Source organism: Corvus moneduloides, chromosome 9, assembly GCF_009650955.1.
Source record: "Corvus moneduloides isolate bCorMon1 chromosome 9, bCorMon1.pri, whole genome shotgun sequence".
NCBI lineage: Eukaryota > Metazoa > Chordata > Aves > Passeriformes > Corvidae > Corvus > Corvus moneduloides.
The window spans coordinates 27,468,662-27,485,398 of NC_045484.1; the positions used below are offsets into that span (position 1 = coordinate 27,468,662).

At 43.0% G+C, this 16,737-nt stretch overlaps 1 protein-coding gene across 4 annotated transcripts in view; it reads right to left on the minus strand.

The window, feature by feature from the left end:
• GLIS1 (GLIS family zinc finger 1) overlaps positions 1–16,737 on the minus strand; it is a 182,043-nt gene that overhangs the window by 13,211 nt on the left and 152,095 nt on the right. For all 4 annotated transcript variants that reach the window (XM_032118143.1, XM_032118142.1, XM_032118141.1 and 1 more), the window contains exons 7-8: positions 14,416–14,548; positions 9,066–9,216 (exon numbers count right to left, since the gene is read on the minus strand). In XM_032118143.1, the coding sequence (XP_031974034.1) occupies positions 9,066–9,216; positions 14,416–14,548 (284 nt within the window). The remainder of the gene's footprint in view (positions 1–9,065; positions 9,217–14,415; positions 14,549–16,737) is intronic.

Genomic DNA, 16,737 nt, shown 5'->3' on the forward strand with positions numbered 1-16,737 from the left:
TACCATTCACAGCCACAGGAGCCATAGAATCAAACAAAATACCTATTTTTTTACAAAGGGACTGAATAATTTAATGGCCAAAACCAACATCTCCACGCTAAGCGAGGGGTAATCACATCTTGTGCTTCAGGATGTGAAGTGATTGCCCAGGGAGGCAGAGAGGAATTCTGCTCTCTTCACTCACCACACAGCTCAGGGTGACTGACCATGCACTGGGGGCCTTTTCCAGTTTCCCCTGAAGCACCACTGTAGGATGGTGCTGGAGATGGAATTCCTGTCTGATTTCAGGTGGGATTGCAGGGCCAACACTTCCTCTGAGGGGGCATCAGCAGGCAATCAAGGAAAAGGACTACTCAGAAAAATCTAACGTGATTCATACACACAACCAAAAAGAAACTTTGGGAATTACTGAGCCTAACTGCGTAACCACCTTGTCTATGGCACTGAACACATTCCTGCACCAACACTGCCTGAAAATACCCAGCTCCACAGCCCTTCCCACAGCAACTCCTGCAGTCAAGTGGGATTCTACCCACAAAGAATCATGAAACCAAGTGTCAGTCATGGCCAACAAACCAGTTCCTCAGCTCTGCTGGAAATCATTTGTAACTCACATGAATATGAATGCTCAGAAATCTTGGTCCTAACAGAAGGACTTTTTAAAAAGGAAAATTAGAAGTTGAAACATAGAAAAGACTGATCTTTCTCTCACTTTTTAAGTGCACATCTTTAGGAATCTCGAACAGAAATCCCAGTAAAACTTTTTATTTGAACTTTTTTGTGATCATGCTTTAACCATGTATTTTGAAAGGTGTTAGTTTATATTAAATTTTAAGTAAGGCCTGTGTGAGGGGACTACCTGAGCTATCAGTGACCTACAGAAAACACACCTAAAGGCTGCAAGTACCATGACTGCTTTAGAATAATTGATCCTGTCTGCACTCTCGGCCTCCCCAGGCAGGCAGGGGTGTTTAATGATCTCTGCATCCTCACAATGCACACCAAATGTCCTGTTCCAGTATCAGTGCAACATAAAGAACCAGAAAATAAATACAGATGGACATGGATTGTTCTGAGATTTCCATCACAATGTCTGGATGGGTGTTTTCTATATTCACCCACAGTGCTTAGTCTGAGGAAGAAATAGATTTGCCCTCTGCTTTAGTCTTTGTTTAATATCAGCTCCAGGACAAATTAACAGAGTAAGAAATTATAAAGCTTCTTTCAAGATAAAAGAGCTTGACTAGACCTTGACTGTCAAACACTACACACAGTATACTTAGTGGAACTGAAAATTGAAAAATAATGAAAATAAATTCAAACTAAGACTTTTGAATTATAAATAGGAATGAAGTATAACTGCAAATGGAAATATGTAAGACAGGGATGTTTCCAATATGAAAACTGTCTGGGTTTGTTTTTTTCTTTAATGGTGTGATGGCTTGATTGGCAGATTCCTCAGCTAGACAAAGAACCTCAACCCATATCCCATTGAGTTCAGTGGAAACGGGACCAAATCCAGACTGAAAAACATCTGTCCTTTATGTCAAATAATTTTTTGTATATTTTGGGTTATAAGACCATTCTGTAACCGTTCCATCCACAGCAGTATTGCCAGATTGAACAAGCCTGACTTTTGAGAATTGTAACTCGGATTAACATGAAGAAAAATAGCTAATAAAGCAACAGAGTAAGAAGCACAAACCAAAGCAGCTCCACATTTTATCTTGAAGTGCAGCACTGCAGCCACTTACAGGAACTGAGAGTTTCCATGAGATGAGGTTCTCCCATAAAACCCAGCACACCAACCAGTTCATTCATAAAATCCCTCCCCCAAGCATTATAGTCACTGATATTGTGAGAAAGTCCAATTCAGTTCCAGGACCAGGAGATTATTTTTTTAATGGAAAAAAAAGTTAACACGGATTTTCATCTCTTCCCATAATATTAAAAATGATGTGTAAAGCTCTGCTAATCAGGTCCCTGGATAGAGCCCAATCTCTGGCCACGTGTTTCCGTTCTGGGTCTTGCCCTACGGGAATTTCTGTCAGCACATGCTCAGGAAACAGTTACACCGTTCACTCTTTTGGACTTTTTCTAAGACAGACTCTATCTGAAGTTTGGTGAACCTTTGCACTAATCACTGCCAGGTGCCTCTGGCTACGTTTCTGGAATGCAAGGAATCTTTTCCTTCTCTCCCTCCTTCTTCCTTTCTCCTCTTCTCCCCCTCTCTCCCTGATATATAATAAATGCTTCAACACAGATCACCTTGCTGAGCATCACTGCATTTCTTACCTTTTCCTATGAACAATGAGCACAAGTCCCAGGGCTGTGACACAGGGCTGTGACACAGGGCTGTGACTCCAAGGTATGACACTGTGTCTCTGGTTTTCCCTCCTCTGGCCAGACTCATGGCCAGCAAGGGGAGACTTGGGCTCTATCCCTGCTCTGCTGCTGCTGCAGCCTGTGACACACCTGTGTGTGACATCCTGAAGTAGAGCCGAGGCAATGGCAGCCTTTTTCTGGCTTTTACACAAATACAAAATACTAATTTTCACTCAGAATGCTGCCTTGGATTAGCTGGATCCAGTTCTGCACCTTCCCTCACTCACACTCTGAGCCAAGTCCACAAGTGTAGGAGCTACTCAGCTCTACGGAGTAAGAGGGGCTTAATAATATTATGGAGAATGCTATCCACAGGAACTTTGATGTGAGTGAACAGTCTCAGGACATTTAACTGCTTTAGAATATTTTTAGTGATACCAATGACAGTGATACGAAAGCAATTTCATGTTCAGAATCACAGAGGAGCCCAAAGAGTCCTCTCCTGGTACACTCAGGGGTTTTCTGTGTGGGCCTTCTCTTGGGCCCAGAGGGGCTTCCTGAAATACTGAAATGCTCCTTATCTGCTCTAACAAACACACGTGCAAGTCTGATTGGGGCACAGAACATAACTCGGTGTTTGTCATGCATTTTATCATCTACACAAGCTCTCAAAACACACAAACACACTTTTCTATGTCAAATGAATATCTCTGCAATTGTTCTGACCCGAGACATGCAATTTCTGCAGAGCAGTTCCTCACAGGGATCATTATGGGAACTGTGCCACTCCAAGAGATATCTGTATTTATAAGGGTTTGTTCAGTAACCTCTGAAATGAAGCTGATGAATCACTACAGTGGAAGCTGCTACACATGAGAGAGATTTGAAAAATTATTCTTGCTAACAATCTAGCAGGAAAAGGTACTTTGGAGTGAAAGAAAATTCTTATTAATATGGTCAAAGAAATATCAAAACATATTTAAATAAAGAGCAGTGCCTTAGGTTCAAGTGATTGCCAGGAAGTCAATTACAAAGATGTGTAATCAAACACAGAGACTGTCTACTCCAGATTAGCTGGCATGTGCTGCATCCTTGACTGATCCATCTTATTTCAGTCATTTAAGGTCATTATTCTTTGGCAAACAGGCAGCAAGATGCTTCCAGGTGCAGGTGGGTTCTGGACAGGTACTGATGTCTTCTGTTTGCCAGGTAGAACACACTACCCAAAAGTGGGAGATGTTAGAATAGCTTCATTATTTGTTACACCATGATAAACTACTGTGTTTGGTGTATATGGTTTACATCAAATAGTTTTAAGCAGCTTTGCTTTAAAAAAACCCAGAATGTAGAAAAAATAAAGGGAAAAAAGCTTTACAGATGTTAAGTGTAAATTTAACTGCAGATAAACCCAGTAATGGCTAAAATCATTAACGTAATACAGAAGAGCTCTGGCTGAATCGATCTTAAATGCTTTCTGAGTTAGTCTGACCATGTCCTTTAACCTCCCACCTTCTCCTTTAACTCCCTGATTTCTCACTCAGAGACAGTTTTCTTCACAGTGTCTCCTCTGGGCAGGCACCACGGCCCTTACTTTGAGAGGCACTGGTGAAGGCTCTCTCCTGAGTGTCAGTCCAGCCCTCTCAAAACCACAAATGAAACACTTGCCCACCTATTTCTGCTGATGGACAAACAATATTTACCCCAGGATCCAGAACCACATTATCCTTAAGCATGTAATTGTTGAAGTAAGCCTATGCTAATGCTAATTTTGCTTTAAGGGAAGGGGGGGAACCTGTATAAGCCTGTCTGGACATGATTATAAATGAATCCTGATCACATTTTCTACAATGAGATAAATGAGTTGGGATTTGAAACCAGATGCTTTTAATTACTGATTTTCTTTGTTTCGTGGGGCTCAGCACCGCACCTGTACATTGTTCTTTCTGGACAGAGGTACTGATGCCCCTTTTGCGTGCTCAGATCTATAACACTGAGATAAATTATGATGGGTTCTTGGCTTCCTCCATTGAAAATGTTTTCAGCTGTCAGAGATACCTGTTTCTTGTTACTGGTTTTAGTGCTTTTGAAGGGAAGACTAAACCACTGACTTGTGTATTCTGTTATAAATGAAGAGTATTCTCCAATGGAATCCACAGAACATGAGGGATGTATCTCCTTGGTCTGTTAGAAAATCTGTACAGGTATTTAGTTTTCCGAAGTACTTCTAGAGAGTAAGAGTTTTTTTCCTACAAAGATTCTAACAACGGGTCAGTTCCTAGTCCACTGATTTATATGAGCTCACGAACTTAATTTAAAAGATTAATCAAGATTAATAAAAATTAGCCAAAAGTAGCTAAGACACCTAATTGTCTCTTAAAGTAATTAATGAGATTTAGGAGCACAAATGTATTTTCCTACCTGGCCTGGATCCTGGCAGCTCAAGGAGACAGCACAGGAAAGAATCTCCCCCATGTAACTCACAAGGTTTTATCCCACATTTTTAGTTTCAAGCCTAAAAATATCAGGGATTTCAAATCTGGTGTTCCCTGGTTGAGCAGAAGGGAGGCTCTGTGTACCTCGTGTTACTTTACATAAAAAGAAGTGAAGGACTAAGTTTTTAACAGAGAACTCTTTACACTGAAGTATTCCTGTGGTATTTGAAATAACAGGTGCTAAGAAGCAAGCAAACAACAACTCTAAAGTTTAAGCGCCCTGATGAAAATGTCTCTTTTTACTTGACAGTTTTTAAATCCCGTTTCTTGTGATTTTCTGTGTGGGTCAGTGTCACTTCAGGGGGGTCTGGCCCCTGGTTTGAGCTGGTTGCAGTTGGCTGGCAAAGGGAGTTGTGTGAGCCCTTCCCTCTAGCCTTGCTTAGACCTAATCCTTTATATTAAAGGCTCACCAGACTGGGCTCAGAGTCCTCATTAATCACCACCTCTGCACATTACAGATGTCTTAATCCCAGTACTTCTTCATTTACTGTTGTGTTTACAGAGCAGAAATGACCTAAATTACCACAGGAATATTAAAGAATAGTTTCACTTTCCTTTCCCTTGGAGACACATCACCCTCCCAATCAAGTCATTATTTGTCAGTGCCCCAGCTCCTGTTGGGAACAGAAGTGCTGTTTGTCACAGCAGCACAAGTGACAGAGAGCCTCAGTCACACACAGAGGGATCGTGTTCAGGTCCTACAGAGTGACCTTGTTGGGCCATTGCACTAAATTGGTGCAAATCCCAAACTTGGTGCCACCACTCAAACTCACTTAACTTCAGTCAGATCAGTTTCATTTAAGCTGATAATTTATCACACGGAATAGTCTAAATTGGAATTTACAGAGATAGTCTACAAATGAAACTAAGTACATTTTTAGATGACTTGGATAATAACAGCTAAAAAAATAGTAGAGAGCAAGCCAAGTGCAACATTCGCCCAAGCTTTAATACTAAAAGCTGGTTTTCTGTCCTCACTGCTACAAATCAAAATAGACTATTTTTGCGATGGGCAGAATGAAACCCAGTTTGACATTAAACATGGCAAATGCTACATGAAATGCTAAAATAAACCCTTGCTACCTGAAATAAAAAATAAATACACATTTTAACCTGGATCATGCCAAGCCCACTTTCTGCATGCCCAACTATTTCTCAGTCAACCACTTTTAGCTAAATTAATATCAATATAAGTAGATTTTTTTGGTGTAGCACACACTTCATTCCAGAATTTGAAAAAATGTGCTCCATATTGAATAAAGCCAGTATAAATATATTTGGTAATGAAGTCAGATTTTGTTAGAACGTTTTCAAGTGAATTAGATAATTTTGTCAAACTATTTAAATGTCTCAGCAAACCATTTGGGAAAATTGACTGCTGCACTTGGTATTGACTTTGGCAAAGAATGGTGTAACAGAGGGGTTTTTTTGTTAAAAAAAAAGAAAAAGCCTTTAAAATCAAATTCTGAATCTCATGTCAAACTTGAGTAGGCTATTTGTACTCTGCCTCATGTAGTTTTTGGCATCTTGCACATTTGATGACTCAGTAATTAGATTTCTTGATAGTCATCACTTGGTTCCTGCCACAGACTTCACGATGTGATCCCGTCTTGTCATGGTCCTGATCCACAGAGCAGGAATTCTCTGCATTTGCTCGAACCTGAGTACTGAGACAGCTGACAAATGAGGCTGAACACTCTGGGTGTGCCAGGGAGCTGCAGCAGTGCCACGGAGGGAGGCAGTGGGAGGGGTTCCCTTCCCACTGCAAACCTCGTGTACGTTCCGGGAGGGGTGACACTGCCACAAGCTGGCAAAGGGGGGACAGCCCTGTAATCCACGGGCTCCAAGGGTGGGAGTATGAAGTGATTTTGCCCACTTAAATGGATGGATGCTTTAAACAAAACTGTGCTAAATGAAACTCAAGGGCTATTAAACACTGCACTTGCAATTAAGATGTCATGTATGGGCTGCATTTCAGCAGTCATGAATAATGTAAGCATAAAACATTAAATACAGCAGAAGGATCCTGGACTGGGAATGACGATGCTGAATGAAGATTATTTTGAGTTTAGAAAATGGTATTTGAGATGCTGAAAAATTCCAAGTAACTATGTCATGAAACTGGGTGCCCTGTTTTAAAGCAACTATTCAGAAATACATTCCAGCCTCCATTCCTTGATGTTTGGCTCATGGTTAGGATTCTGTTATCTCACTCCCACATTTAGGATGTTTGGGCAAGGACTTTACTTAGGTACATGAGCACTGAGGTAAGAAACCAGCACTGCTGTCTCCTCCGAGAAAGAATCCACATTGCGCTAAAGCTGGAATCAGCAGGGACAATTCTGATGGAAACTCAGTGTGTCTGCAGCAGGAACTCAGTGAGAGGCTCAGCCCACTGATCATGGTTTTCCTGCTGGAAGGGAAGTGCTGTGCTCTGGAATGGAGACACCAGAGGCAGGAATGAGAATTCATCTGGGAGCTTCCGACCCCTCAAACTGGAAACTTGTCTGTTGCACTCACCCTGGTCAGGCCTTTGCTTTCATTTCTTATTAGCAGCACCAGAACACAAAGTGCCTTAGAAACAAATCCCCCTCCCTGACAGCCTGCTAAATCATTCCCATAGTATATCCTTACTTTATTTCATTCTTGGTTGGGATTTTTTGCCTTAATTCCCCTAGGAACCAACTCCAAGAGGAAACAGCTGAGCAACACACTGGGAGCAGTCAGAGGGAGGGATCCCACTCCCTCAGGCTCAGGCAGTCTCTTTCGGCAGGGAAAGAACAGCTCATGGACGACCTTCACTTTGGAATGTCTGTCTCTATTTCTCCTATTTGCTCTCACTGCCTTCTCTGCTAGAGAAAATTTCCTGTTTTTCTGGAGTAATTTCCAGTGCCTCCTGTTGGGCATGACACTGCCATGGGAATGCATCTGCCAACAGGAAATACAAGGTTGGGAATGTGGCAGGGTAGAGGAGAAGGGCTGGGCACAGGCATTTTACAGGACAAAGACGGGGTAAGTCTGTGCATCATACTGGGAGAGGAAACTGGTACCTACTACTGGCTGAGGTCAGAAGGCTGAAGGAGCAGAGGGTACAGAAGCTCAGCCTGCTGCAGAATTCATGCCCAATTATGAAAATAAAAAGGAGTAGTTTGCTCCTAATTGAATTTCCTCAATCAGATTGTTCTCCAACCACCCCAGGTGTAATTTTCCTTACTGTGTCCCTTCCATGCCACACACACTCTGTCTTCTGCCCTTTGCTTAAAATCCTTCTGGGCTTTCCTTGCCCCATATAAAAGAAAGGAAAGGTCAGTCACTGGACTAGGATGGGAAAACTCTACATTCAATTGCTGTATTTGCTAAAGGACACCAACATGTTTCTAGGGAAAGAAAATACCTTAATCTCTCTGTATCTTAAATTCCCATCAGTAAAGCCAAATCAGAGTCCTTTCCCCATCCAAAGTGCTGGGAAGTAAAACTTTAAGTATGAAGATGAATTTGCATGAGGCCAGGCACCAAAAGAATCTGAGTAAAAAGGTTAGAGCAGAGTTTTGTGGCTTGCAGAGATTCTTTACTGTTGAGAAGATGTTATGAGAGCCTTGAGCAAACGGTGCTTTAGAAATATCACACTCTGTAGCCATGCATTTGTATCCGTAGCAGTGCAATCCATACAATCAGTGGGATTAAACACTCTTCCCTGATTAGGATCTGGCTGGGTAAAGCCTGCTGCTGAGAGGTGCATTGCAGAAAACCTTATCAGAGAGCAAGGAAGTGAGAAAGCCTGTGACTCTGACACTGAGTGAGTATTACTAAGGCAAACACTGCCTGATTCCTGAGTGAGTCATAGTTCAGGTTTTACCCTTTGAGAGGTTTCTCATGTTAGCTAAAGAAAGTTCTCTGTGCTTATCCAAACCTATGAGAAGTCACCCAGCAAGAACTAAAACACAAAATCTAAATGTAACTGCATGCTATGAAGAAAAAATCCCATTGTGTTTTGTCAAAGACAAGGACAAGGCCCTGAACAACCTGATAATTATGTCCAAGTTTACCCTGCTTTGCACAGGGCATGGATGACATGACCTTCTGAGGTCCCTTGAAAACTAAATTATTCTGTGATTCTAAAACAAACAAAATTGCTTCATTTGGGCCAGTGTTTTCTTTTGAACAGCACCCATGCAAAGTAAAAGAAAGAATTCATCGTTCATTATCATGCCAGGCACAGGCCCAGTGTGTTTCACAGCACACACATACCCTTCCCTGGCACTCTCCAGCGGCGACTGGTGGTGATGTGGGCTGGACAGGGCCGAGTCGAGGGGAAGGTGCCTTGAAGGGATGTCATGAGGAGGCGGCAGCACAGCTTGGGAGGGGCCATTGTGGTTGGAGCTGGATCCACTGTACATGCCTGGGAACACACAGCAGTTGGCAAAACAAAATAAGCAAGGAAGCATCACTAAGTCCTGCAGAGTCTCCAGCTCCCTCCCTATCCCCTGCCCAACCCAGAGACACAACCCCGCAGCAGAGCCCCTGTGTGTCACTGAACGCCCCTGTGCCTGAGCAGCACTCAGAGCTGTGCTGTGGTACTTTGACGTGTGAGTGTCTCCTCTCTGACCCTCCCAGGTGGTCCAGGTGTTCCTGGACGCTACAGAGCTGTAGAACCCTCCTGACAGCCAGGAGGGCTTTGCAGGACTCCCACCCTGCCTTTCCCATCCCTGTGAGAGAGAACCCGCAGTACTCAGGGGATGGAGCTCACACAGAAAACAGATCATGGTACCCTGGGATTCTGCTGTTCATTTCAAACTCTGTAATTTGACTTTCCATTACTATGCTGCTGGACATCCCAGACCATTCATAAATATCACATATTGATACAAATGAAACCCCAATAAACTGAATGCAAAGAGGAGGAAGGAAAAATTTTTAATGAGATCATGAAAACAAGTTCACTAGTACAGAATTACTTAAGGGGCGTGGGTGTGCCAGTTTTGGGGACTCTACCATGGCAGTCAGGCACCAACAGCCAAGTACCTACCAGGCCCTCAAGCACACCCTTTGTTGAGGAAGCTTTGTCCAGGAGTCTTGGATGAAGATATTGGAAGTAAGTTTTTTTTCTCCCTTCTGAAGAGTGACCATGCACCAAGACAGGCATTACCTGGGCTCAGGGCCCTCACACTGACTTTTGGAGTGAAGGCTGCTGCACTGACAGCAGGTCTCTGTGGTGACAGACATCACAGGAGTGCAAGCATGGAGTGTGCAAATGCCATCCTGTGGCAGGGGAAAAGGGCAGGCTCCTTGTCATGCTGTTTTGGGAAAAGTCTAGTCCTTCTTTTCTCACTTTTTCTGCCTTTCTCCTCTTCAAGTTGTGCCTTCAACATCTGCCACAGTTCTGTCCCACCCCCTCCCAGGGAATGTGCATACGGATGAGGACCAGAACAGCCGCTCTCACTGTGATCTGAAAGCTGTGAGCAGCAAGTGAGGTCTGCCAGCTCCCACAGTGTCCAGCTCTAGAGTACAGAGACCCCACGCTCCCTCTGGGGCCTTTCTTTGCCATCTTCTCCTCCTGTACCATTCATCTGTCCTTTCCCACTCAGTGTGTGCAGAGCTGCACATCCAGGACAGAGCCATGTACCAGCTGTGCTCGGCCCTGTCCCGTGTCGCTGGCAAGGCCCTGGACTGCACGCCTCCCAAACCATCCCAGTGACGTGGAACAAGCAGAGGGCAACATGAAAACCCAGAGCTGTGGGGAATGTGTGACACCCTCGGGGTAGAGAAGCAACATCTGAATGTCAGCATCTGTTTCTGTGTGTGACTGAAGAGCAGAACCACCAAGGCAAGATTCCAGCCACCTTTGTCAAGGGCTTCAGATGAGTCAAAAACCCCTCATGAACAATGAGTCCTCAGCTGCTGACAGATCTAAAGCAACAAAACTGAACCACATCATCTCTGTCTCCCACTAGACAGAACATTTGTCAACCAGCCAGTGAAACCAACTTGCTTTCTGCACTGCACACCAGACAGAAGGGGCTTTAAGAAGTCAGATGTTCACAGGTGATGCAAGGATTTATTTAAAGTCTCTTCTGGTAACAGTAAGTCAGTACCAAGGATGCTACATTGTGGAAATGCTTTTCCACTGGTGGCTTCAGTCCATTTCATAACACAGCAGTTTCCACTTCCCTCAGATCCTCACTGTTCATACATTCATTATCAGGCATGAGAGATGAGCCAGATTTGACCTTGACTGCTCAGTGTCGTTTCACACTTCAGCTCCATTTCCTACATCACCAGTTCAGCTATAGTGACAGCACAGCCTGGAGGAAACTGCAGAACCTAAACCAAGCTGTTCATGCTCTAAGGCTCCCACACTGCTGGCCCAGCAATAACTTGTGCAAAAAGCTCAAAAGCCCTCAGAAGAAAAGTCATCTTAGCAGTGTGGTGGCCAGCAAACACACTCAATGTTTTACCTTTCAATCCCACCCCTGAACAGTTCAGAAATGTTTAGGATGTCTCTCTCCTGCCTGTTCCTTGAGGTGATGAGAAAGACAGAGTAGCTGAGTACCTGCAATCAGCATAACCCTCTAGAGGAGCAAGAAAATGTTAAAAGAACACCCCACAACTCTGTGTGTGCAGCAACTGAGTCCTGCATGATCCCATGCACTCAAACCCACCCCTTCAGAAAACCAAATGAAAACAGAATCCCTGTCAACCCCAGTTTCTGCCACCCCAACCACTCTGCAGAGGAGTTTACCCATCTGTGGAACTGCTGTTCATGCTCTGCTGGGGTGGACACCCAGTGCCCACTGCTGGGCTTGAAGAATTTCTAGCTGGGGACATCTCCTAGATCTATCTTTCAACTTCCTGATCACAAGCCCCTGCCTGGACCATGTGTGCACTGACGCTTGTAGGGTTTGCCATCAGTGAGTTCTCCTCTCCCTACACCTCTATGCAGCACCACTCAGGCCCAGTTTGACAAAAGGTGTCCCTTGTCCCCACATTCCCCCACATTCCCCCATGTCATTCACATCATGCCCTGTGCTGCCTCACCCCAGCTCCCTCCCCACGGAGGAACAAGCCAAGGGGGAAGAGCAGTTGCTAATCCGGTCTCAGTGTAATTTTCAGTACTTCCAAAATTCCTTTCCTTTCACAGTTTTTCTTCCTTTTTTCCCAGCACTGAGCACTAATACTCTGTACCTGAAGTCACACAGAGGCCTTTGGAGCTGCTGTGAATGACTCCTGCAAGTGCAGCCCACGCCAGGCCTGTGTGCCCTGGGCCTCTTCACACATTGACCATCTCAGATTGTAAATCTAAGTCATCAATCAGTATTTTAAATAGCCTGGCCTTTAACCTTAACATCTGTGGCCAAAACGGTGCTCTGAGCATCTGTGACTAGCAGCCTTTTTCCCCCTCAGCTTTATGCTGAGACCAGGCAACAATAAAATCCAGAGAAAATGCCTGAGTGGGACCAGAGTGATACAAGCTCTTGTCCACAGGCAGAGTTAAATGCATGTAGCCATGAAGCATCTTAGTTATGAGGAGGGAAAAACAAAGAAGATCTCAGCAAACAGTGGGTTCCTCTGACAGCAGAAACATTCCTCTGCTCACTGTCTTACCTGCTTTGAAGTCAGACACAAGGGATGGAGCCTTCTTTAATATTTCTTTTTTTCTGTGATGGGCTTTCATCCCTGACATATTTAAAATGTGCTTCAACTTGGAGAAAGACAAAATTGAAATTCTCCAGGAATCCAAGTGATCCCTAAAGCCCAGAGCTCTGCACATTAATAATGTGGTTTCTTTGAAAAAAACAACACAAAAACCAAACTCAAAAGCCCAAACCATGAATGTTTTCATATTTCAAGTGGAATATGAGGCCATCATACACTGTATTTATCCATGTATAATCTATATGCAGTATTATAGCCAATTTCTCAAAAAATATTACCTCAGCTTATCTGAAAGAGCAAATGTGCAATCACTGCAGACTATAGGTGGCAGCAGGAATGTCCTTAAGCTTTAATTCCATAAGGATCAGCATATTTAGGGCTTATATGCCCTAAATAATGACAAAGGAACAGTTTTGCCTGTGGATTGTACTCCGCATAATATGAAGCAGCTTCTGTTTCACTGCAAAACAATCTTTCAAATATTGATTTATTTTTCCCTGGCATTTGCTCATACTGTGCATTGATGGGGTCTCATATGGAGCAACCTGATGGACGTGTCAGGGAAAATTTACAGTTTTTCGACAACATCCTGGTGATGGATTGATATAATCAACACAGAAATCATATCAGACAAAGCCAAAGTTACGGACAGATAAAATCCTTCATTTCACAAGAGGTTCTCCGAAATGACACTGAGAGGTTAGGGATGGTCTGTTTATCTATGAGCTAATAACTCTTTTCCTGTTTTATTGTTGTCACTTGAAATCTGAGGCAGTTTCTGGGGTTCTGAAGTGCAGCCTGTTTTGAGGAAAATGTCACTGCTCTTTCCTGCCCTGCCTGGGAGGCGGAGGCCAAGTCATGCTCCAGCTACATGGGGCTGTCAAGAGGAAGCAGAGGCCATGTGCTGCCCTCAGACCTTACTCAGTGCAGGTGGTACAGGGAGAGACTGGAAATTAACCCCGAAATCCCTCCAGCTTTCTCCCACTTTTTGAGGAGCCACATGTAAACCCTGAGTGCAGACTCCCAGGGGAACCACACCACAATGATGGGGTATTTCCCATTCTCCTCCATTCTGTTCACCAGTTACATTCCAACATTTTAATGCAACTTGAACCAGAAAAGAGGATAGGAGATGTCAAGCAGAATGCATTTTTTGTTTTGAAGATTTGGAGTAATCACAAAAAAGTAGGAGATTCTTGCAGAAGGCAGACTACAATTACACTGCCAGCCTTTGGGAGTGCCTCTCTCTGGTGCCTAACACAGAACCTCCAATTGCAAATCCCTGATTCAGGATCCTCTGCTAGGGTACAAAAACTGTGAATCTAGATCTTATTTCCCATGGAAGGGAATGGAAGCATCTTTTTCTCTTCCTTTAAGATGTATAGAAGAGTCTAAGGTCCCTGAGAAGGGCCTGCTCTTCTTCAAATCACAAGAAAATACAGAAAGAAAGACTAAATACTAGAAAAGATAATTACAAGGTTTGACATTTCAAATTCAAGTTTTCTTCCCATTCATGAATCACTACATTATTTGTTATGATTCAAAGTGCATCATAACACTGAGCCTCATCAGCTTTCCTGCAGCTCCTGAATAAAACCCTCCTGTTGCAAGTCTGTGCCAGAGCACCTGCCTGGACTTAGCACAGCTCCTGCACCTGCACTCTGCCCAGGCCAAGGCACACTTTGAAAGGAGAACAAATGGATGGAGACAGACTTTCAGCAGGGCTGCTGCCCCTTTCACTTGAAATTAACAGTAGTTATTTCTCTGACTAATTCTGTTAAAAAAAAAAAAAAAAAAGCCAGGCCTTAGCAAACAACTCAAGAATTATTTCATCTTATTTGTTGGTTTGGAGGTCTTTTCACCTTCCACAATGACAAATATTTTCTGGTTTAAATCCTCTGTTATACGACATATTTAGCACCACACTTATTAGAAGTATTCTTACCTGTAATTAAATCATGAGGACCTACAGATCTGCCATACTTCCCATCCAGGATATGCTGTGAAGGTGTGTGGAGCTGTTGTATAGCTAAGCACTCATTTAGTACATCTTGTTCAGTATCAGTACAGGACTTTAGCTACAAGAGGAGGATTAAGAAACATTGTGTTACATAGTCAAACCAAACTATTTATAATTAACTTCATATATCTCCTTAAGGATTATATACAGAAGGAAGACATGCCATTCTCAGGAACTCAGTGTAATTAAGGATGTATGTAGTACTTGTAACTTGTAATTAGAGATAACTTTGGTTTTCTGAAGTGCACAAGTGTGCTAATCTTACATCAACAACCAGTTTGCTTCAGAAAATAATGTGCCCTGTGTTTCTTCAAATCATCCTGAGTAATTGAACTGCACATTTTGAGGCTTTCTGTAGTTTCTTGGATTCTGTGGCAAAAGGTTTGCATCACCCTGTGACTGGGACACTTGGAAAGACATTTGATAGGCAAAGAAAAGCGTTTGTGCTTATCAGATTAGAACTGGCAGAGCAAGGCACTGTCAGTGATGTGTAAGAGGTATCACCCACGTGTCAGCTGTGCTCCATGTGAATTAAAGCTCTGGCAAAAGGGTCTGAAGCAAACTCTTGAAAACCACAATGTCGATCATATTAAAAACAGCAGGAGAGGAGAATTAAGAAAGAAAAGCATTTCTAATTCTCTTTCAAACATGCTGATGCTGCCAAGCTTTTGTCATAACAGAGTGCTCACATTACACAAACAGCCATCATATTCTACAGCCATTAATAAATAGTTATTGTCCTTATGGGTACAGCCTCACATACCCATCTCCCCTGGGCTTGGGTATTCTAAATAAAAGGCCCAGGCAAACCTTTTCAGAATTTGGCTCTACAGCCATTTGTGGGTTCGAGATAAACATCTGACATTTGGATCACAAAGTGCATCTGCAGCCAATTAAACTACTACTAAATTAACAGCTAACTTTCTCCTGTTTTGTTCCTGTAAAGCCTTTCAGAACAACCAAGTCCTGCACTAATCCTCTAAGCTATGAACTGAGTGCTCAGGATTCCTTTGGTACAAGTCTAAGCTCAGGCATTTTGTTTTGTATCAGAGATGGCACATTTTGGTAACATATCTCAACCAAGACTTGTTGGCAGAACAGATTGTTAATTTTTCTTTCTTGGCTAAGTCATTTCCACTCAGAACTCTTGGGAAGCTGATACCAATGGACAACTGCCTTTGCTGAGTTAGAACCAAAATGGAGCAAGTGAGTATAAATAGTCTTTTCCCTCTTTTTCCTAGACCTGAAATCCAAAGTAGGCTGTTCAGTAACACTGAGATTTACTTAGCTGTGAAAGGTGTTGGGGTTTTTTAATATATAGAAGTGAAATATTTTGGAGGGGTTCTTGTTTCTTTATCAACTACGTTTGCTTTGATCCTTTTTAAGAGAGCCTGACCAAAACACACTTTAAATCTGCTGCTTTTTCAGGTGCCTTTTCAGTTTGAGAAAAAAAAGTCACAGGATCAAATATTCATAAAGTTATCATGGATAAATGAGACAGGAAATCTGAAGATGATTTCAAACCACTGGAGGAGTGCAGATTTAGACTGGTCTACCAAATAAGGTGTGGGAGGCAAGTTACTAACATTATTTTAAGATAGATTTGATAAGTCTATAGGAGACTATTTACATGCACAAAGGAAAACTCCTCAAGGCAGGAGATTAAGTGATACGAAACCCTGGATATTGATGTCTTGGTGCATCCAAGCAGCCTGAGTTTGCAGTTGGTGTTACCAAATTTGTCCTGGATTGATTCTGTTCTTCAGGCCTCCTGCTACTGATGCAGGAAGTACTTGTTGCCCTCCAATGCAAAGTTGGGATTTGGGGGTTTTTTCCCACCTTGCTCTAGAGAACTGGAACGAGGCCTCAGCAGGTGACAGGGTGTAACAGTGGGGACTGTCCCCCAGATGTCAAGGATGGTGACATGTTAAATGCATTCAGCTCAGTACACAGAGCTGAACAAATGATACCCAGGTTTGGTATTAGGAAGTAATTCCCTCCTTGTTTCCCTGAAGTACGCCAGAAACCAGAGGAAGGAAAAATGGGGAAGTTCTTTTCTTTGGAATAGGGAGCACAGTTGCTTTCCACAATCTGCTGAGAATTTCATGTCACAAAACCTTCCTGTTGCAAAGATCTTGCAATTGCAAAAGACTCTGGTGCCACAGTCACCCTCTTTCTGTGGCCAATTACTACTATGGCGTTCTGACTCTTACTCTCATTACACAGAATTAATTACATAGAATGGAT